Genomic DNA, 21,645 nt, shown 5'->3' with positions numbered 1-21,645 from the left:
CTCTTGGCGCGTAGTGGGAGCCGGCCAGCCTAGGGGCGGGGGGGGGCGTGTCCCAGCGGCGGGGGGGGGGGCGTGCCCCAGCAGCGGGAGACTGAAGGGGGCGGAGCCGGGAGGACACGCCCACGCCCCCTCTCCGGCACCGCCTTCCTTTGCTTCTCCCCGCCCCTTCCCCCCCCCACGGCGTCGCGCGGCGGTGACGTCACGGCGGCGCGCCGCCGGCCGGGGCAAGGGGGATGGTGGCGGGCGCGTTCCCGCTGGCCAAGCTGCTGACGCTGGGCGCGCGCCAGCTGAGCCGCCCCCTGGCGGCCCGCATCAAGGCCGGGGCGCGCGCCAGCCCCTTCTTCCGCGCCTACATCTGCCTGCCGCCCGCTCAGCGTGAGTGACGGGGCTGGGGGGGGGGGGGGGGGGGGCGGGAGGAGGACACGGAGGGAGGGAGGAGGGACACCGGAGGAGGGGGGGAGGGGGGGGGAGGGAGGAGCCTTGGCGGTGCCCCGTCGCTCCCTGCCGGTTTCCCCTTCCCCCCCCCCCCCCCCCGCAGTGTATCACTGGGTGGAGATGCGCGCCAAGATGCGGCTGATGGGTTTCCGCGGCGCCGCCGTCAAACCGCTGAACGAAGAAGCGGCGGCGGAGCTGGGAGCGGAGCTGCTAGGGGAAGCGATCGTGTTCGGCGTGGGAGGGCTCTGCCTCTACCTGGAGTACGCCCGGCAGACGGGGCAGGCGCGGCGGCGGGAGGAGGAGCAGGCGGCGGCGCTGCGGGAGGTGGGGGAACGGCTGGAGCGGCTGCGGGAGGAGCTGGACGCCATGGCGGCGCGCCTGCCGCCTGGACACGCCCCCGGACACGCCCCCGGACACGCCCCCGGACACGCCCCCGCCGCTTCCAGCCCCGCGCCCGGCGGCGGCCACGCCCCCGGAGCCGAGGGCGGTGGCGCAGGACACGCCCCCGCGAGACCCGGCCATTAAAAGCGCCCCTCGTGCTCTTCCCGCCGGCCGTTTCCTTTAGGGGCGGGGCTTGGTAGAGAGGGCAGGGATAGGGCGCTGGGGGCGGGGCCCCGAGGGGAGGGGGTGGAGCTTGCCCACACCGTGCGGGGAGGTGGTGGGGTGGGTGGGGCCTGGCCTTGGGAAGGGCCACTTAGGGCGGAGCTAATGGTGGTGGGTGGGGCCTGGAGTGCATGCGGCAGGCCTTCAGGTGGGGTCACTTGGGGGCAGAGCCTGGAGTGGGGGGTGGGCTTTTGGGCGGGCTGCAACTAGGGGGTGGAGTTAATGGTTGTGGGCGTGGCCTGCAGTGGGGGCAGGCCTTCGGGTTGGCTGTCAACTTGAGGGTGGAGCCAGAGGTGGTGGGCAGACCTTCCGGTGGCATGCTGCTTGGGGGCGGGGCCTGGTACCCTTGCAGTGAGGATTGGAGCAGTGCTAAGGGCTGGGGCGGGGCCTGAGGGGGGCGGGGCCCGAGGGGGCGGGGCCTTTTGGGATGGTGCTTGGGACAGAGCCAAAGGGGTTTGGGTGGGGGGCACATGGTGGAGGCGGGGCCAGGACCGGGGGGGTGGGGGCGGGGCCTAACCCCTGGGGCTCATAGGGGCGGGGCCAGTTTTGTGGGCGGGGCCCTGTACCGGGGAGGAGGGGAGATTGGGGGCAGGGCCACAACCCCACAGCTGGGCTGCGATTGGTGGGGAGCTGCTTGGGGCGGGGCTAGGGTGAGGGGGCGGGGCTAGGACGAGGGGCGGGGCTTTTTTCCTGCAGCAGGGGGTGACAGATGCCATTAAAGCAAAGTGAAGCCCCCGCTGTCCCTCTCATTGCTGGGGGGGGGGTGTTGGGTGACGGCCCCCCCCCTCCACGGGTGACACGGATGAGGACATGGGTGGGTGTCACATACAAAACAACCGCATTTATTCATGGCAGGGGAAGGGGACACCCCACCTCCCCCCCTCAAAACAAAACAAAACAAAAAACCAGTGAAAAACCCAAAAGTGGCATAAAAAAGACCCCCCCGGGGGGGCACCCCTCATTTGCCCCCCCAAGTGTTAAAAAAAAGGGGGTCCCCAAACTGGCGGTGAGGGGGGGGCACAGTGAGGGGGGGGGCTGCTTTGGCCCCCCCCCAGCCGGTAAGGCACAGCCTGGGGGGGGGGGGGTCTGGCCCAGAGTGCCCCGCCAGGGCGGGGGGGGTGTGAAATGGGGGGGGGGAGGTGAGGCTAGGGGAGGGGAAGTAGGGGGACCCCCCCATCCAGGCCCATCTTGGGAGGGCTGGGGGGGGGTTAGGGTGCACTTCGCTTCCGCAGCTCCACCACGAATGCTGCAGGGGGAGAAATGCAGCATCACGGGGGGGGGTCCCACAGTTACCCCCCCCATTGACCCCCACCCTCTCACTGCCCTATTCCCCCCTCTTGTGCTATGCTCCCCCCCCACCTTCGATGATCTCCTCCTTCATCTTCTGCAACTCCCTCCGCACCTCCTCCAGCAGCTCCTGGAGGCGGGGGGGCACACGGTGAGGGGATTTGGGGGGACCCCTCCTATGACCTCCCCCCCCACACACCCCCCCCGACCCCTCTACCTGTTTGATTCGCTCCAGGTCAGGCTCATCAGCAGGGCCGGGGGCGTCGGCGGGGGCAGCTGGGACTGCCGACTTCATCCTGGGGGTGCAGAAATAGGTTGGGGACCCCCTCAGACCTCCCTGAGTGACTGCCAGTTTGTGTCTTGGGTACCCCCCAACCTGCCTGCCCCCCCGTCCCAGCAACTGTCCCCCAAGTCCTGCTCTGGGGGTACTAGAGGCCCCCCCCAGCACCCCGAACCCCCTCCATTGGCACCCCAAAGCCCTCCCAGGCCCCCTGCCCACCCCAAACCCACCTGGGCAATGTGGAGCTGGCCTTCTCCCAGGGCCTCCGCACGGGCTCTGCGGGGAGAGGGCAGCGAGTGAGGGGGGGGGGGCGGCCCCCCAAACTCCTCCCCTTCCCCGAAAGGAGCCCCCCAACACTCCCCCGCCTGCCGGACTACATTTCCCAGCGTGCCCGGCCACGGGGGCGGACCGCGGGGCACACTGGGAGTTGTAGTCCCCGTACTCACCCGCAGGCTGCCCCGAGGTCCTAGTGCCCGGCTCCGCCTCGTCCTGCGGGGGCAGAGAGAGGGGTCTGGGTGGGGTTGGGGGGGGTACAGGAACAGATCGGAGAACAAGGGCGGGGCAGGGAGAAGGGGAGGGGGGTACACGGAGCACCCCCCCCCAATGGGGGTCTCCCCCAAAGTGGTATTCGGTGGGGGGGGCAGCACTCACACTGGTGACATCCTCATCCTTCTTTGGTGCTGGCTTGTCCCCCTGCAAGGTGGCTTTCCTCCTGGGGGGGGAGGGGGGGGGCGGGGGAGGGGGGGGGGGTCAGCGTAGGCACAAGGGTGCCCCCACCTTTGGAGTGCTGCTGGGCAGAGTGGGGTACCCCCGCCATCATGCCCACCCCCCCCGCCTCACCGTCGGGCCAGCATGGCACTCATCTCCTCCATCAACCCCCCCCCAGCCCCCCCACGGGCACCCTCGCCCTTGGGGGGTGCAGGGGGGGCCCCCGCACCCGTCGCTTCATCCTGCCAGGAGAAAGGGGGTGATGCAGAGCCCCCCTCCCAGGTTATTGCCCGCCCCCCCCCCCCAATTGTGCCCCTGCCCTCACCTTGCTGACTTTCCTGAGTTTAGCCCCCGCGATGGCAGCGGCAAGGCCAGAGCCCCCCCCCGGCCCCCCCCCCAGCAGCAGTCGCTGCCACTGGCAAGGGGGGGGGCCGGCGGGACCCCCGTGGCTGGCGGAGGGCCTGGGGGTGGGGGAGGCCCCGGAGGCGGTGGAGGGCCAGGGGGTGGCGGGGGGCCTCCAGTGGGCACGGCCTGGGTGCCTGGGGAGTGGGGGAAAGGGGTTTGTGGGGGGGGGGGTTCTGGGGAGGGTCCCCATCCCCAGTGTTTCGGGGGGCGAGGGGGGAGAATGAGCCTTGGACCCCCCCCGTCACCCACCTGCAGCCGCCACACGACGCTCGGGCTCCTCCAGCGCCTGCCTGGGGGGGGAAAAGGGTCAGCACCCACGGCCCCCCACGGCATGGTGACCCCCCCCCCCCCAGCACCTACAGTCCGCCCATGGCATGGGGGACTCCCAGCACCCCAACATCATGGTGTACCCCCCCAAGCACCCCCAATTTGGGGGTCCCCCACCTCTCCTGTTGCTCAGGCTCCTCCGGAGCCGAACCATCAGGGTCCGGCCAGGACAGGGGGGTGCCTGGATGGGGGGGCAGATAAAAGGTGGGTCAGGCCCCCCACGAGTGCCCCCAGTGACCCCCACCCCCCACCCACCCACCCACCCAATACTCACCCTCCTCCAGTGCCCGCAGGGCCCGCAGGACGGCGGTGGCAAAGAGGGCAGCCTCACGGGGGGCCCCAAAGCTGAGCCCCCAGACCCGGCGTGCTTCCCGCCACTGGTGGAACTGGGGGGTGGCCTGGCTGTAGCGCAGCCCCCGTCCCAGCGGGCAGTTCAGCACCACCTGTGGGCACCCGCGGGCGTGGGGGGGCAGCTCCACACCCAGGGGTGCCCCCAGCCCCCCACACCCAAGGGTGGCCCGCAGACCCCTCCCACACCCATGGACACCCCACTGAGCCTCCCCATCCTTTGCATTGACCCACAGCACCCGTGGGTGCCCCGCGTTCACCCTGTGCCCAGAGCTGACGCATAGAGCCTCCTGCACCCATGGGTCCCCCACAGAGCCCCCCCCCATACCCATGGGTGCCCCACAGAGTTCCTACACACCCATGGGTCCCCCACAGAGCCCCCCCCCATACCCATGGGTGCCCCATAGAGTTCCTACACACCCATGGGTCCCCCACAGAGCCCCCCCCCATACCCATGGGTGCCCCACAGAGTTCCTACACACCCATGGGTCCCCCACAGAGCCCCCCCCCATACCCATGGGTGCCCCACAGAGTTCCTACACACCCATGGGTCCCCCACAGAGCCCCCCCCCATACCCATGGGTGCCCCACAGAGTTCCTACACACCCATGGGTCCCCCACAGAGTTCCTACACACCCATGGGTCCCCCACAGAGCCCCCCCCCATACCCATGGGTCCCCCACAGAGTTCCTACACACCCATGGGTCCCCCACAGAGCCCCCCCCCATACCCATGGGTCCCCCACAGAGTTCCTACACACCCATGGGTCCCCCACAGAGCCCCCCCCCCCATACCCATGGGTGCCCCACAGAGTTCCTACACACCCATGGGTCCCCCACAGAGCCCCCCCCCCATACCCATGGGTCCCCCACAGAGTTCCTACACACCCATGGGTCCCCCACAGAGCCCCCCCCCCCCCATACCCATGGGTCCCCCACAGAGCCCCCCCCCATGCCCATGGGTCCCCCACAGAGTTCCTACACACCCATGGGTCCCCCACAGAGCCCCCCCCCATACCCATGGGTGCCCCATAGAGTTCCTACATACCCATGGGTCCCCCACAGAGTTCCTACACACCCATGGGTCCCCCACAGAGCCCCCCCCCATACCCAAGGGTGCCCCACAGAGTTCCTACACACCCATGGGTCCCCCACAGAGCCCCCCCCCATACCCATGGGTGCCCCACAGAGTTCCTACATACCCATGGGTCCCCCACAGAGTTCCTACACACCCATGGGTCCCCCACAGAGCCCCCCCCCATACCCATGGGTCCCCCACAGAGTTCCTACACACCCATGGGTCCCCCACAGAGCCCCCCCCCCATACCCATGGGTGCCCCACAGAGTTCCTACATACCCATGGGTCCCCCACAGAGCCCCCCCCCATACCCATGGGTCCCCCACAGAGTTCCTACACACCCATGGGTCCCCCACAGAGCCCCCCCCCATACCCATGGGTCCCCCACAGAGTTCCTACACACCCATGGGTCCCCCACAGAGCCCCCCCCCCATACCCATGGGTCCCCCACAGAGTTCCTACACACCCATGGGTGCCCCACAGAGTTCCTACATACCCATGGGTCCCCCACAGAGTTCCTACACACCCATGGGTCCCCCACAGAGCCCCCCCCCCATACCCATGGGTGCCCCACAGAGTTCCTACACACCCATGGGTCCCCCACAGAGCCCCCCCCCATACCCATGGGTCCCCCACAGAGTTCCTACACACCCATGGGTCCCCCACAGAGCCCCCCCCCCCCATACCCATGGGTCCCCCACAGAGCCCCCCCCCATGCCCATGGGTCCCCCACAGAGTTCCTACACACCCATGGGTCCCCCACAGAGCCCCCCCCCCATACCCATGGGTGCCCCATAGAGTTCCTACATACCCATGGGTCCCCCACAGAGTTCCTACACACCCATGGGTCCCCCACAGAGCCCCCCCCCATACCCATGGGTGCCCCACAGAGTTCCTACACACCCATGGGTCCCCCACAGAGCCCCCCCCCATACCCATGGGTGCCCCACAGAGTTCCTACATACCCATGGGTCCCCCACAGAGTTCCTACACACCCATGGGTCCCCCACAGAGCCCCCCCCCATACCCATGGGTCCCCCACAGAGTTCCTACACACCCATGGGTCCCCCACAGAGCCCCCCCCCATACCCATGGGTGCCCCACAGAGTTCCTACATACCCATGGGTCCCCCACAGAGCCCCCCCCATACCCATGGGTGCCCCACAGAGTTCCTACACACCCATGGGTCCCCCACAGAGCCCCCCCCCATACCCATGGGTCCCCCACAGAGTTCCTACACACCCATGGGTCCCCCACAGAGCCCCCCCCCATACCCATGGGTCCCCCACAGAGTTCCTACACACCCATGGGTCCCCCACAGAGCCCCCCCCCATACCCATGGGTCCCCCACAGAGTTCCTACACACCCATGGGTCCCCCACAGAGCCCCCCCCCATACCCATGGGTCCCCCACAGAGTTCCTACACACCCATGGGTCCCCCACAGAGCCCCCCCCCATACCCATGGGTCCCCCACAGAGTTCCTACACACCCATGGGTCCCCCACAGAGCCCCCCCCCATACCCATGGGTGCCCCACAGAGTTCCTACACACCCATGGGTCCCCCACAGAGCCCCCCCCCATACCCATGGGTGCCCCACAGAGTTCCTACACACCCATGGGTCCCCCACAGAGCCCCCCCCCCCCATACCCATGGGTGCCCCACAGAGTTCCTACATACCCATGGGTCCCCCACAGAGCCCCCCCCCCCATACCCATGGGTGCCCCATAGTGCACTCCCATGTCTAGCATTGCCCCATAGTCTCTACAGCACCCATGGGTGCCCTATGCCCACCCTATGCCCAGTGTTGACCCATAGGTGTCCTGTAGAGCACCCCCATACCCACGGGTGCCCCATAGACACCCCCCCATACCCATGGGTGCCCCATAGACCCTCCCCCCCCATACTCAGCATTGGTCTGCAGCTCCTTCTGCACCCACAGAGGCCCCACAGCCCCTCCTGCACCCATGGGTGCCCCACAGCCCCCCCCCCCCCCCCCCATGCCCAGTGTTCCCCCATAACCCCTACTCCCAGGGGTGCCCCATGCCCAGTGCTACCCCACAGCACCCTGCACCCGTGGGTACCCCATAGCTTCCCCACACCCAGGGCTGCCCCTTTGGCCCCCCCTCCCCGCACCCATGGGTTTCCCCCCCCCCAGGCACCCTCACCTGCTGGTCGGGCTGCAGCTTGCGCCCAACCAGGCGGAAAGCGTTGGCACCGGGGTGGTGGTAGAGCTGGACGCAGCTGAGGGTCTGGGGACCCCCACCCGCTGCCACCCACTGCTTGTGGGTGTCGTCGTAGAGCAGCACCGCTGCCCGGGCACTGCACAGCACCGTCTCGCTGCGGGGGGGGGGGGGTGCAGGGGGGTGAGGGGGGGGGCAAGGCTGGGTGGGCACCCTCCGGTATGGGCATCTCCACACAGGGTGGGACCCCCCGGTATGGGACCCTCTGGTACGGGCACCCCCCTGGGTGCAGGGGCTGCTGGTGTGGGGATCGGGGAACCCCCAGGGTGCTGGACCCCCCCCCAGCTTGGGGACGCCCTACGTGTGGGGAACCCCCCACCAGCACAGGCTGGACCCCCTGGGTGGGGGCACCCCCCCCCCCCACGGGTAAATTCTGGGGGGGGGGAACCCCCCCACGCGTGGGGACCCCCTGAGGTGGGGGGGAGGGAGGACCAAGCATGGGGCACCCCAATACCTGGGACACCCCCATGACCAGCCATGGGGCACCCATGGGCGCTGCCCCCCCGCTCTTCCCCAAGCACCCAACCCACAAGTGCACCCCAACATCCCCCCCCCCTCCCCTCGCCCCCCCTTTTTCCTTCCTCTTCTGCTCCTCCCCCACTTCCTTAGGGTGCGGAGAGGACCCGGTGTCCGAGCGCTGCCCCTCCCCCAGCCCCGGACCGGGACATCCGGGTGGGGGCACGGGGGGGGGGGGGGGGGTGTTTATGTAGGACCGACCTGAACACACGCCCCCCCCCCCCCCCCCAACGGGGAAACTGAGGCCGGAGGCGGGGGGGGGGAACAGCACCCGTGGGGAGGGGAACCCCGCTGTCACCCAGCCCCCCCCCCCCCCGGGGTCCCACCCATTACCGGGGCGGCTCCCAGTGCTCCCAGTGCCAGTTCCCGGGGCTCCCCAGTTCCCCCAGTGCCCCCGGTACCACTTCCCAGTGCTCCCCAGTTCCCCCAGTGCCTCGGTACCAGTTCCCAGTGCTCCCAGTGTACCCCAGTGCCCCCGGTACCACTTCCCAGTGCTCCCCAGTTCCCCCAGTGCCTCGGTACCAGTTCCCAGTGCTCCCAGTGTACCCCAGTGCCCCCGGTACCACTTCCCGGTGCTCCCCGGTGTCTCCAGCGCCAGCTCCCGGTGCTCCCCAGTTCCCCCAGTGCCTCGGTACCAGTTCCCAGTGCTCCCAGTGTACACCAGTGCCCCTGGTACCACTTCCCGGTGCTCCCCGGTGTCTCCAGCGCCAGCTCCCGGTGCACCCCAGTTCCCCCCGTACCAGTTCCCGGTGCCCCCAGTACCAGCTCCCAGTGTTCCCAGTGCCCCCGGTACCACTTCCCGGTGCCCCCCAGTGTCTCCAGCGCCAGCTCCTGGTGCTCCGCAGTTCGCCCAGTACCAGTTCCCGGTGCCCCCCAGTGCCAGCTCCCAGTGCTCCCAGTGTACCCCAGTGCCCCCGATACCACTTCCCGGTACCCCCCGGTCCTTCCCAGTTCTCCCAGTGCCCCCGGTGCAAACTCCCAACGCCAGTTCCTGGTGATTCCCGGTGCTCCCAGTACCCCCCGGTGCCAGTTCCCGGTGCTCCCCGGTGCTCCCAGTGCCAGTTCCCGGTGCTCCCCAGTGCTCCCAGTGCCAGTTCCCGGTGCTTTCCGGCGCCCTCAGTGCTCCCGGTACCCGCCGGTGCCAGTTCCCGGTGCTGCCCAGTACCCCCAGTGCCAGCTCCCGGTATTCCCGGTGCCCCCCGCCCCAGCCGCTCACCTCATGCTGGCAGCGGCGGCGACGCGCTGGGGCCGGGCCGGGCCCTTCCGGTGGCGGCGGGGGTGGGGGGGGCAGTGGGGGGGGGTGGAGGTGAAGGACCGGCCGGTCCCGGCCCGCGGCCACGCCCCACCACGCCCCGCACCCCGCGAGGCCACGCCCCTCCCGGTAACGGCGGCGGAGTGGCCCCCGCCTTCTTAAAAGGCCAACGTCTCCGGGTGGGCCCCACCGAGGTGGGGCGGGTGCCCAGTACCCCCAGTGCCCTCCCAGCCTACCTCCGCCCGTGTCCACCCGGTGTCCCCCAAATCTCTCCAGTTTGGGAGCACTGGGAGGTACCGGGGAGGCTCTGGGAGGGTACTGGGGACACTGGGAGGTGTTAGGGGGCTCTGGGAGGGTACTGGGAGATATTGGGGGGCACTGGGAAGGTACTGGGAGGCTCTGGGGAGTCCTGGGGACTCCGGTGCCCGATGCCAATTCCCGGTGTCGGTGCCCAGTATCCAGCACCCGGTGTCGGTACCCGGTTCCCGGTGTCCGGTGCCTGGTACCGGTTCCCGGTTCCCGGCTCTCCGGTGCAGCCCCGCCCCGAGCCCCGCCCGCCGCCGCCCCGCCCCCGCCGCCGCCGCCGCCGCCGCCGCCGCCGCCCTTTGTCCGCCGCCGCCGCCGCGGGCCCCGCCATGGCGCCGCGGTGATGCGCGGCGGGGCCGGCCCGGAGACAACGGGGCCGAGGGCAACCGGGAGCCCCATGCGGGGGCCGCCGCCATGGGGCAGGTCCTGGGCTTCGCCCACTGCAGTACGGCACCGGGAACGGGGAGGGGCGGCGGTACCGGGAGGGACCGGGGATGAGGGAACCGGGATGGGGGTACCGGAGATAAGGCGCTGGGAGGGGCCGGGGATGGAGGCACCGGGGATGGCGAACCGGGAGGGTCCGGAGGTATCCGGGGCGGCGGCACTGGGAGGGCCGAGGATGGAGGCACCGGGGATGGGGGCACCGGGGATGGAGGCACCGGGGATGGGGGCACCGGGAATGGGGGCTCTGGGGATGGGGTACCGGCAGTGGTCGGGGATGGGGATACCGAGGACGGAGGGACTGGGAGCGGCTGGGGGTACCGGAGATAGGGCACTGGGAGGGGCCGGGGATGGAGGCACCGGGGATGGGAGCACCGGGGATGGGGTTACCGGGAGGGGCTGGGGATGGAGGTACCGGGGATGTGGCACCGGGAGGGGCCGGGGATGGAGGCACCGGGGATGGGAGCACCAGGGATAGGGTTACCGGGAGGGGCTGGGGATGGAGGCACCGGGAGTGGCCGCGGAGAGCGGCACCAGGGATGGAGGGAACTGGGATGGAGGGACCGGGAGTGGCTGGAGATGGGGGAAGTGGGATGGCGTTACCGGGATGGGGGGTACGAGAAGGGACCAGGGATGGGGACACCGGGGATAGGGTACCGGCAGTGGCTGGAGATGGGGGTACACGGGATGGGGACCCCGGGGGAAGACATCTGGGGATGGGGGCACTGGGAGTACCGGGGGACGGGGACACCGGGGATGGGACACTGGGGCAGGGTGTGTCGGGGGGGGGGGGCATAGGGACTAGGAGGGTAGGAGAAGGTTTTGGGGAGCACCGTGCACTGGGGGGACCCGAGTGCTGTGCGGGGGGGGCCCACGCCCCCCCATCCCCTCTGCCCCTCTCCAGAAGAGGCTCCATCCACGGCCTCCACCACGCCGGACTCCACGGAGGGTGAGCAGGGCCGAGCCCCCCCATTTCAGGGTGCAGCTTTGGGGATGAGGGGGCATGGGGGTGCCCCGAGCCCCCACCTCGAACCCCAAACTCCCCCCCAAGGTGGCAACGAGGAGTCGGACTTCCCCGAGCTGCAGGCGGCACCGGAGCCCCCCGAGGAGGAAGAGGAGGATGAGGATGAAGATGGGGCAACGGCGGCGGGAGGGGGACCCCGGGGACCCCCCCGGGAACTCACCTTCTCCTACATCGCCTTTAGAGGCGGGGGGGGAGCCAACGAGCCGGGACCCCGCTGTCGCCGAGACTCCCGTCGCGGACGCCCCCCCCGCCTGAGCTCGGGGCCCCCCGGGGGGTGCCCCCGGGGGCCGGACCCCCGCTTGGCTGCTAGGGCCCCCCCCAAGCGTCCCGAGGAGCCCCCAGCCCCTCCCGAGGGGCAGCTGGAAGTGGGGGGGGGCCCTGCCAGAGTTGGGGAGACCTGACACTGAGGAGACCCCAATGAGCCTGGGTATGGGGGATTATGGGGGGGGGATGATGGAGGTCCCTGGGGGGCAGCTCGGGGCCATGGAGGGGTCTGGGGCACCCTGGGTGGGCTGGGGGGTCACGGGGATTCCCGGGGGGGGGGGCTCGGGGCAATGGGGGCTCTCTAAGGGGGGCTTGGGGATATGAAGGGTCCTGGGGCACCCCTGGAGGGGGCTGGGGGCGATTGGCGGGGGGGACGCGGGGTACCCAAGGCGGGGGGGCTGGGGGTCATGGGGAGGGTCCCGAGAAGGTCACACGGCAATGAGGGTCCCCGGGGGGGCTCGGGGCCACGGGGGTCCCGGGACAACGTTTCGCCCCCCCCCCCCCCGCCCCGCAGCCCCCTGACCCCCCCACTCCCCCCCCCCTTTCTCGCAGCAGCAGCACCCGTGGCCCCCACCCCGCCCGCAGGGGGCGCCCCGCGGCCGCCCCCCCCCGCGCCCCCCCCGGACCCCCCCCAAATCCCTGAACCGCCCCCGGCGCCCCCCGACCAATCACCGAGCCCGCCGGGAGCCGATGTTCTGGGTGAGCGGCCAATCAGGGCCTCGGGGCACTACGGGGGGGGGGGACACACACACTTATGGCACGGGGGGGGGGGGGACCCAGGCATCTGGTTGCAGGGTGGACACAGGCATCCGGGCGGGATTGGTGGCTAAAAATAGGGGTGACCCCCCCCCAAAGTCCCGTTCCCCCCCCCCACACCCAGCAGCACCCGCGGGAACCATGGAGGGCCAAGGTGGGTGCGGGGGCACCCCGGGGGGGTGAGGTGGGTGCTCCCCTTCCCCACACCTGCGGCTGTCACTCGGGGTGGGGACAGCTGGGTGCTGGGGGGGGGCACTGGGTGGAGAATTGGAGCTCTGGGAGTACGCAGGGGGCTCTGGAGAGGATACTGGGAGGCACTGGGAAGCACTGGGGGGAGCTCTGAGAGCACTGGAGGGGCCCTGGGGGGCTCGAGGGGATAGTGGGGGGGGGGGCACTGGGGAGCACTGGAGGGACACTGAGAGCACGAGGGGGCTCTGGGGGAGTACTGGGAGGCATTGGGAGGTACTGAGAGCATGGGGAGGTGCTGGAGGGGATACTGGGAGGTGCTGGAGGGGATGCTGGGAGGCACTGGGAAGCACTGGGGTGGTTCTGGGAAGCACCATGGGGGCTTGGGGACCACTAGAGGGGCTCTGGAGGGGTACTGGGAGGCACCGGGGAGCACCGGAGGGACACTGGGAGCACTGGAGGGGATGCTGGGAGGCACTGGGGAGCACTGGAGGGGATACTGGGAGGCACTGGGGAGCACCGGAGGGACACTGGGAGCACTGGAGGGGATACTGGGAGGCACTGGGGAGCACCGGAGGGACACTGGGAGCACTGGAGGGGATACTGGGAGGCACTGGGGAGCACCGGAGGGACACTGGGAGCACTGGAGGGGATACTGGGAGGCACTGGGGAGCACCGGAGGGACACTGGGAGCACTGGAGAGGATACTGGGAGGCACTGGGGAGCACCGGAGGGACACTGGGAGCACTGGAGGGGATACTGGGAGGCACTGGGGAGCACCGGAGGGACACTGGGAGCACTGGAGGCGATACTGGGAGGCACTGGGGAGCACCGGAGGGACACTGGGAGCACTGGAGGGGATACTGGGAGGCACTGGGGAGCACCGGAGGGACACTGGGAGCACTGGAGGGGATACTGGGAGGCACTGGGGAGCACCGGAGGGACACTGGGAGCACTGGAGGCGATACTGGGAGGCACTGGGGAGCACCGGAGGGACACTGGGAGCACTGGAGGGGATACTGGGAGGCACTGGGGAGCACCGGAGGGACACTGGGAGCACTGAAGGGGATACTGGGAGGCACTGGGGAGCACCGGAGGGACACTGGGAGCACTGGAGGGGATACTGGGAGGCACTGGGGGGCTCTGGGGGGGACACCGGGGGGCTCTGGGGGGGATCCTGAGAGCCCCGGGCGCAGCATGGTGTCCCTGCAGTGTGGGAGCTGCTGTACTGGCGGGCGCCGGGGCGGTCGGCGCTGGCGCTGGTGGGGGCGTTGGGCACCCTGGGGTGCCTGGCGCGGTTCAGCGCCGTCAGCGTGGGCGCCTACGGGGCGCTGGCTGTGCTGGGGATCACCCTGCCCCTGCGCCTGCACCGTGCCGCCCTGCGGGCCCTGCGCCGGCACCCACCCGAGCACCCCTGCCGGTGAGTGCCACACCGGGGACCCTCACGGGGCCGTTGCCGTCACCCTCCCGTTGCCATCCCCCGCCTGCCACCGTCCCCGCGGCGTGGGGTGGCACTGCCATCCCTGCGGCACAGGGTGCCTGTGCCATCCCTGTCCCCGTGGGGTGGCCCTGCCATCCCTATCCGCATGGCATGAGGTGTCCCTGCCGCCCCCGATCCCAAGACATGGGGTGGCCCTGCCATCCCCACCCTACGGGGTGTCCCTTCGGTCCCCATCCCCACCCCATGGCGTGTCCCTGCCATCCCCACCCCACGGGCTGTCCCTGCCGTCCCGTCCCTATGGCTGTCCCTGCGGCCCCCCCCATCCCCATCCCACGTCTGTCCCTGTCCCCATGCAGGGTGCAGCCGGAGGGGACCGTGGGGCTGAGCCCCGAGGAGCAGCAGCGCTGGGCCCGGCGCCTGGCCCAGCACGTCACCGCTGCCACCCGCACCCTCACCCGCCTCTTCCTTGTCCACAGCCTCCCCGAGTCCCTCAAGGTGACCGTCACCCTGCATGGGGGCATGGGGGTCAGTGGGGGCACTGGGGACATGGGGGGCGTTGGGGACATGGGGTCATGGGGGGCACCGGGGGCATGGGGACACCAGGGGCATGGGGGATGTGGGGGACACTGGGGACACGGGGGGATATGGGGGAGACTGGGGGACACTGGGGGACATGGGGGACATGGAGGACACTGGGGTCATGGGGACAACAGAGCACGGGCGTAGAGGGGACACTGAGGGACCAGGAGACATGGGGTGCCCCACAGGCACAAGGGCACGGGGGTACTGGGGACATGGGGCACGAGGACGCTGGTGGCATGGGGGACACCCGAGGCGGTGATGGTGAGGGTGACGGTGACGCCGGGCTCTGGCCGCAGTTCGCCTTCTTGTTCTACCTGCTGACCTACGTGGGGGCTGTCTGCAACGGGCTGACGCTGCTGGGAGCGGGTACGGCACCGGAATAGGGACGGGGATGTGATGGGGACAGGGATGGCATGAGGATGGGGCCAGGGGATGGGGATGTGGCATGGGGACAGGGACATGGGCAGAGGATGGGGATGGGGGACAGCAGACAGGGGATGGGGCATGGGTGCAGGGACACAGGACAGGGGACAGAGGTGGGGGACAGGGACATGGGAGAGGGATGGGAGATAAGGGACATGGGATGGGCACAGGGGACAGGGACATGGGATGGGGATAGGGACATGGGACAGGGACAGGGCAAGGATGGGGCATGGGGAAAGGGACATGAAAGGGAACGGGGGATGGGGGACAGGGACATGGGAGAGGGATGGAGGTAAGGGACACAGGATGAGCACAGGGACAGGGACGGGGATGGGGACAGGGAAAGGGGATGGGGACGGATGGGGCATGGAGACAGGGTGCGGATACAGCTGGGGGACAAGGGGACAGGGGTAGGGGACATGAGTAGTGCCTGGGGACAAGGGGATGGCACAGGGATGGGGACAGCATGGGGATGGGGGACACCATGGGGACAGATGACAGAGTATGGGGACAGTCTGGGGACAGGGGTTTGAGGGGATGGGGGTATGGCACATGGACAGGGGACAGGAGGGGACGGGGGGTACAGGACGGGGACTGGCATGACGTGGTACTCCCTGTCCAGGCGTCATCTGTGCGTTTACCTTCCCTGTGCTCTACCGGCACCACCAGGTATGGGGGGACAGGGGGGCTGGAGAGGCTTGGGGATATAGGGGACACAGGGGGATGTGGGGGTCTAGGGAGGGTTGAGGGGTACCCCTCTGCCCCCCCCCATGTCCCCAGTTGCTCCCCATGTCCCCGATGTCCCTAGGCCCAGATTGACCAGTACGTGAGTCTGGTGAGGAACCACCTAAGTCACCTCCGAGCCAGGTGAGGGCACCCCCTGCCCCCCCAAAACCTCCCTGGGCACCCCAAACCTGCCCCTGGGGACCCCAAACCCAGCCCAGGGTGCCTCCGGGGGCTCTTGGGGTAGCCCCAGGGGGGGTTGGGGTGCTCCACCCCTCCCCCCAACTCCCTTCTGCCCCCAGGATCCAGGCCAAGCTCCCAAGTGCCAAAGTGAAGCCGCAGTGACCCCCCCGTCCCCCTCTGAGGTGACAGCTGGGGGGGGGGGTGGCCGGGGTCCCCCCACATCCCTCCCACCCTGTGTGTGTGGGATCACTCGGGGGAGGCGGGGGTCGTGTCTCCGCCCGTGTCCTTCCCTCCCCTGCGTGTGGGGGGGTCACACTTTAATAAAAACTCTTGTGACAGCCAGGCTTGATTGTGCAGGGGATGTGGGGACACTGGGGGGAACAGGGGGCCATGGGGGGGGGGAAACAGGGAGACATGGGTAGGCACAAGGGACACGGCAGGGACATGAGGAGACACGGGGGCCATGGGGACACGGGGGACACAGCGGAGCACAAAGAGCCGTGAGGGAACACGAGTGGACACGGGGGGGGGGGGGGGGCACTTGCTTCCCCACCCGGCTATTTTTTTGCCCCCCGCAGCCGGGTTGGGCTGTCCTCACTGAGCAGCCGGGGAATGGGGAAGCCCGGACGCCTGGGTGTCCCCCCCCGCCCCGTACCCCCCCGTGTCGCCCCGTGTCCCCGCGCGTCCCCTCCCGCCCCGCGAAACGCGCGGGAGCCCCGCGGCGCAGGCCCCGCCCCGACCCCGCCCCCTACGGCATCGCCCCGCCCCGCCCCCCGCCCCGTTGCCAAGGGCACGGCGGTTGCCGCGCGACGTAAACAAAGGACGCCGGACGTGGTGACGTCAGGGGCATGGAACGCCGTCGCCGGGGCGACAGGCGCCGTGTTTACTCAGGCCGCGGCGGCAGCACGTGGGGACGGGACGGGACGGGACGGGATGGGGACACCGGGAGACCCCGGTCGCGACCCCGGTACCGGAACACCGGGGAGAGCCCGGCCGGGACCCCAGGGCTGAGACCCCGGGGAGAGCCCGGCCGGGACACCGGGGCCGGGACACTGGGCCCGGGACACCGGGGAGAGCCCGACCGGGACCCCAGGGCTGAGACCCCGGGGAGAGCCCGGCCGGGACACCGGGGCCGGGACACTGGGCCCGGGACACCGGGGAGAGCCCGACCGGGACTCCCAGGGCCCGGACGCCAGGGCGAGCCCAGCCGGGGCACCAGCACTCCCAGGGTCGGGACCCCGGGGAAAGCCCGACCGGGACTCCCGGGGCGAGCCCAGCCGGGACACCAGGACCCCCGGGGCCGGGACACCGGGAAGATCCCGACCGGGGCCCGGACACCGGAGCCCAGACACGGGAGAGAGCCCGGCTGGGGCACTGGCACCGGGACTCCGGATCTGGGGACACTGGGGAGAGCCCGGTCGGGACCCCAGGGCTGCGGCCGCCCAGCAGCGGGAGCACCGGGCCGGGGCACCGGGGGCACCCGAGACCAGAAGCACCGGGGCCGGACCCCCCAGGCTGGGGACACCCAGGGCCGGGGACACCGGGAAGCACCAGGACCGGGGACACCCAGGGCCTTGGGGCAGCGAGGGGGGCGGGGACAACGGGGCTGCGACCCCCCCCGGACCAGCCCCACCCCGAGCTGGGGGCGGGGCATGAATGAAAGACCCGGGGTGTGAATGAGTGAATGAATGAATGAATGAAGAGGCGTGAGAACTGCCCGCCGCCCCCCCGGTCGCCGTGGCCCCGCCGTGACTCAGCGCCCGTTCCCGCCGGTGACATCAGCTTGTAAAGGAACCGGGCCACCCCCCCGGGGGCTCTGGTTGCCGACACCCCTATACCCGGACCGCCCCCCTCCCGTGCCTGTCCCGGGAGTGCGGGGGATGGGGACGGTCGTCCCTGCACCCCGGTACCGGGAACACCGCCCCGGTGTGCCACCACCCGGAGGCTCCGCCGTGGTCTGTAGCCCAGCCCCGGTGGCGTACTGGAGGTGGAGGGGGTCCCATTGCCCCGGTACCGCGACCCGCCGGTGCTCTGCAGCCCGGTACCGGTAACGCCCCTCGGGAAAATACCCATTGCCCCGGTACCGGGACCCGCCATACCAGCCCCCTCCTGGTGCTGTGCAGTCCGGTACCAGTAACACCCCGGGGAGCGTTTCCCATTGCCCCGGTACCGGGTCCCTGCAGTCCGGTCCCCATCCTCCCCCCGCTACCGGGACACCCCCACCCCGGGACGGTCCTTTGGTCCGCGGCACCACGTGCTGGGGCGGGGGTGGGGGGAATCCCGGGGCGGGGGTTACGGGAGGGGTCACCGGGCAGGGAGAGGTTACCGGGTGGGGAAGGAGCACCGGGGGCAGATTACCGGCGGGGGGAAAAGGGATACCGAGAGCTCACCGCGGGGGGGGATGTCACCGGGTGGGAAGGGGGTCCCGGGGAGGGGTGTTATTGGGGGTGGGGGGTGTCCCGGGGGGGCATTACCGGGGGCGGGGGAGGGTGACAGGGTTGGGGGGGGGTTCCGGGGGGGGCTACCGAGGGGGTTACCGGGGGTGCGGGGCCGTCGCCCCGGACGGTTCAGGCCGTTTCTAGAACCGCGGCGCCCGTTTCTATTAATACGCGTTTCGGCGGCGGCGGCGGCGAAGGGATTCCCTGTGACGTCATTGCTAGGATACCAAACAAACACTCCGAGACAAGCCCATATATGGCTAATTGCGTCACAGGAACTCCGGAGGGGCGGAGCGAGGGATCCCCCCCGTTCCCCGCCCGCCGCGGAGCCTCTTAACGGCGGCGGCGGCTCCCAGGGCCGCAGAACGGCGGCAGGAACGGCGGCGGCGGTGTCGGGGGGGTCCCGGGGGTCCCGGAGCGGCGCCGGCGGCGGGCGTGACGTCAGCGCAGGGGGCGGGACGCCGCCGTATAAAGCGGCGGCGCGGCGGTGAGCGGTTCATTCATAAAAAGCGGAGACCGGGGGAAGCGGCGGGAGCGTCACCGGCACTTTGCACCGGCGGAGCTGGGGAGTGGATGTACCGGGGCTCGTAGCGGCTGAACCGGAGCCTGGGAACGGATTTACCGAGGCTTATAGCGGCGAACCGGGACTTTGCACCGGAGAACCGGAGCCTGGGAACGGATGTACCGGGGCTTATAGCGGCGAACCGGGACTTTGCACCGGAGAACCGGAGCCTGGGACGGATGCACCGGGGCTCGTAGCGGTGCACCGGGGCTTTGTACCGGAGAACTGCAGCCTGGGACGGATACACCGGGGCTCGTAGCAGCGAACCGGAGCCTGGGACGGCTGTACCGGGACTTTGTACTGGCGAGCCGGCGCCTGCCACGGATGCACCGGAGCTTGTAGCCGCGCACCGAGACTTTGCAACGGCGAACCGGAGCCTGGGACGCGCGCACCGGGGCTCGTAGCCGCTCACCGGCATTTCCCGCGGGACAGTAGACCGGAGCGGGACCCTTGCACCGAGAGCCTCCCCCGACCTCCGAAACCGTCACCCCAAACCGGCGAAGGGGAGAGAGAGAGAAGCGGGGGCGGGGGGCGGGTGGGGTGGGAGAAATTGCTCGCTAAACCGGGATGCCGGTAGCCTGACCCCGCAGCCTTGGCGTGGCGGGGCGGCCCCCGCGCCCCCGGGGCCATGTACCAAGGTTTCCCCGGTGACTACGACTCGGGTTCCCGCTGCAGTTCCTCTCCCTCCGCCGAATCCCAGTACCTCTCCTCGGTCGATTCCTTCGGGAGCCCGGCGGCGGCGGCGGCCGCGCAGGTGAGAAGCTTCTCTCGGCACCGGGCCGCCAAAGGGGGGGGGGGGGGGGGGCGGGAAAATGTGGCGCCAAGGGGGCGGGGTCGTGCGTAAACGCGTGACGCGTTGGAACCCTCCGTGATGACGCGGCGCACGTACGGCGCGCGCGGGTTTATTTTGGAACGCCGGAGGGCCGCCCCCCTGTTGCTAAGGGGGCGGGAGACGCCCCCTCACCGCGTGGCCACGCCCACCGCGCTGAGAGGCCACGCCCCCCCTCGCTGCCGCTGGCGCTGGCGCGCTGCTGCGGATCGGGCTCGTCCCACGCGTGAACTGGGAGGGAGTCGGTGTATTCCCCCCCACCACCACCACCCCCGACCCAGCCGGGTCCCGGTGCAACCTGGGGGGGTTTTCAGTGCACCCCCTCCCATTCGGGTCTCGGTGCAGCCCGGGGTTATGCCGGTTAGTGGTTGGTGCAGGTCCTCCCCCCGTGGGAATCCGGGGGGTGGCGGAGCGATGCATCCCGCCCCTCCCGGTGCAACGCACCCCCGCCCACACATACACGGGGTCCCGGTGCAACCGGGAAAAGGGGAGGAGGGGGGCTCAGTTCCCGCCCGCCCCCCCCCCCCTTCCATGTGGGATTTGGGCCCTGGTGCGATTTTTGGGGGGTCCCCTCAGACCCCCCCCTTCCCTCCAACGCCTTTGGGGTGCGCCATCAGTGTGCGAGGTCCTGGTGCAAAGCGGGGGGGTGGTGGTGCAGTGAAGCGTGGTGCTGCCAGCTGCAAACAGCTTGGAGGCAGAAGGGGTGCCCCTGAGGGGGGGGACAGGGGCACCCTCAGCTGAGTGCTGGGGCCCCTCGTGTGCAAGGCCTGGGGTGGGGGGTGGCACGTCGGTGCACCAAGTGCTGGGGGCCTCATGCAACAGTGCCAGAGGCACAAAGGCCTCGTGCATCAGGGCTGGGGGGGCTCTTTCACATTGCTGGTGGGGGACAAGGAGCCTTGCATATGGGTGCCAGGGGCACGAGGGTGTCGTGCACGGGTGTTAGGACGCTCTTGCACGTCTGTGCCGAGGGCACGAGGTCATTGCACAGTGGTGCCAGGGAGGTCTTGCACGTGGGTGCCAGAGGCACGAGGGCATTGTGCGTTGGTGCCTGGAAGGGCTTGCACATCTGTGCCAGGGACCTGAGGGCATATGGCATGTTGGTGTCAGGGGCACAAGGGCGTCAGGCATCGGTGCTGGGGAGCTCTTTCACGTCGGTGCGAGGAAGTATTTGTGCATCGGTGCCAGGGGCACGAGGGCATTGTGCATCAGTGCCAGGGAACTTTTGCAGGTCAGGGATCATTGTGCATCGGTGCCAGGGAGCTCTTGCACCACGCTGGTGCCAGGGGCACAAGGGTATTGTGTGTCAGTGCTGGGGGGCTCTTGCGTGTCACTGCTGAGGACACGAGGGCATTGCACGTCGGTGCCAGGGGCACGAGGCCGTGGTGCAGAATGGGAGGGTGGCAGTGCCATAGGTGCTGTCAGGCAGGGTCTAACCCCCCACCCACCATCTCCCCAGGAGTGCAGCGGCCTGGGGGACATGCCCGGCTCCTTCGTGCCCACGGTGACGGCCATCACCACCAGCCAGGACCTGCAGTGGCTGGTGCAGCCCACCCTCATCTCCTCGGTGGCCCAGTCGCAGCCCCCAGGGGCACCCATGGCGCACCCCCCTCCCGTCGATCCCTACGACCTCCCAGGACCCAGCTACTCTACGCCGGGCATGGGTGCCTTTGCCACAGGGCCGGCAGCACCGCCGGCACGTCCTGCTCGTGCCCGTCCCCGGCGCAGCCGCGAGGAGACGGTGAGTGGCGTCCCTATCCCCTGAGTGGGTGGGTGGGTGGGGGTGTGTGATCCAGAGGGTGGTGGGACCTTGGGGACATGGGTGGCAGCTGGCTAATGGTCTTGTCCCTCTGGCAGCTGACGCCAGAGGAGGAGGAGAAGCGCCGGGTGCGGCGGGAGAGGAACAAGTTGGCAGCAGCCAAGTGCCGTAACCGGCGCCGGGAGCTGACGGATCGGCTGCAGGCGGTGAGTGCTTGGGGACTCACTGGGGACGGCGGTGTCACCGCAGCT

General features: G+C 70.1%; 4 protein-coding genes across 7 annotated transcripts in view; 3 read left to right on the top strand and 1 right to left on the bottom strand.

Moving 5' to 3' along the window:
- The window catches only part of FOSB (FosB proto-oncogene, AP-1 transcription factor subunit), a 59,935-nt gene that overhangs the window by 34,414 nt on the left and 3,876 nt on the right, over positions 1-21,645 (top strand). The window contains exons 1-3 of one of the 3 annotated variants that reach the window (XM_030006495.2): positions 18,347-19,563; positions 21,095-21,376; positions 21,493-21,600. In XM_030006495.2, coding sequence (XP_029862355.1) covers positions 19,438-19,563; positions 21,095-21,376; positions 21,493-21,600 — 516 coding nt within the window. In that variant the 5' untranslated portion in view covers positions 18,347-19,437. Of the gene's footprint in view, positions 1-18,346; positions 19,564-21,094; positions 21,377-21,492; positions 21,601-21,645 lie in introns of those variants that run through there. The other 2 variants (XM_030006493.2, XM_030006494.2) reach the window with 2 other exon arrangements.
- On the top strand, positions 183-979 carry LOC115338056 (optic atrophy 3 protein homolog). 2 transcript variants are annotated; one of them, XM_030006503.2, is made up of 3 exons: positions 183-375; positions 539-859; positions 890-979. In XM_030006503.2, exons 1-3 carry the CDS (start codon positions 234-236, stop codon positions 958-960), a joined length of 534 nt encoding a protein of 177 aa, XP_029862363.1. In that variant the 5' UTR covers positions 183-233; the 3' UTR covers positions 961-979. The 2 variants fall into 2 exon arrangements, with proteins under 2 accessions (XP_029862363.1, XP_029862362.1); XM_030006502.2 differs by having other exon boundaries at positions 539-979.
- On the bottom strand, positions 1,860-9,568 carry LOC115338053 (vasodilator-stimulated phosphoprotein-like). The gene is given in 14 exon segments (XM_030006492.2): positions 1,860-2,284; positions 2,398-2,455; positions 2,543-2,621; positions 2,836-2,881; positions 3,052-3,094; positions 3,257-3,317; positions 3,446-3,555; positions 3,639-3,716; positions 3,719-3,852; positions 3,968-4,008; positions 4,163-4,226; positions 4,320-4,488; positions 7,638-7,809; positions 9,445-9,568. Coding segments are annotated over 14 exon segments (1,098 nt in total). The 5' UTR covers positions 9,450-9,568; the 3' UTR covers positions 1,860-2,246.
- LOC115338055 (reticulon-2-like) lies at positions 10,165-11,652 on the top strand. The gene is made up of 3 exons (XM_030006500.2): positions 10,165-10,231; positions 11,132-11,176; positions 11,279-11,652. The coding sequence occupies exons 1-3, from the start codon at positions 10,201-10,203 to the stop codon at positions 11,650-11,652; spliced, it is 450 nt and encodes a 149-aa protein (XP_029862360.2). The 5' UTR covers positions 10,165-10,200.

This window comes from Aquila chrysaetos, assembly GCF_900496995.4.
Source record: "Aquila chrysaetos chrysaetos chromosome W unlocalized genomic scaffold, bAquChr1.4 W_unloc_9, whole genome shotgun sequence".
NCBI lineage: Eukaryota > Metazoa > Chordata > Aves > Accipitriformes > Accipitridae > Aquila > Aquila chrysaetos.
Note: the sequence above shows the minus strand (reverse complement) of the source record. Positions and strands in the feature narration are given on the sequence as shown.

Excerpts from the sequence above, each read along its gene's own strand:
- LOC115338056 (XM_030006502.2), top strand. The coding sequence starts at position 234 with ATGGTGGCGGGCGCGTTCCCGCTGGCCAAGCTGCTGACGCTGGGCGCG. Across the intron at positions 376-538 it reads CTGCCTGCCGCCCGCTCAGC|TGTATCACTGGGTGGAGATG; the intron begins GTGAGTGACGGG and ends CCCCCCCCGCAG.
- LOC115338055 (XM_030006500.2), top strand. The coding sequence starts at position 10,201 with ATGGGGCAGGTCCTGGGCTTCGCCCACTGCA. Across the intron at positions 10,232-11,131 it reads CCTGGGCTTCGCCCACTGCA|AAGAGGCTCCATCCACGGCC; the intron begins GTACGGCACCGG and ends GCCCCTCTCCAG. Across the intron at positions 11,177-11,278 it reads CACGCCGGACTCCACGGAGG|GTGGCAACGAGGAGTCGGAC; the intron begins GTGAGCAGGGCC and ends CTCCCCCCCAAG.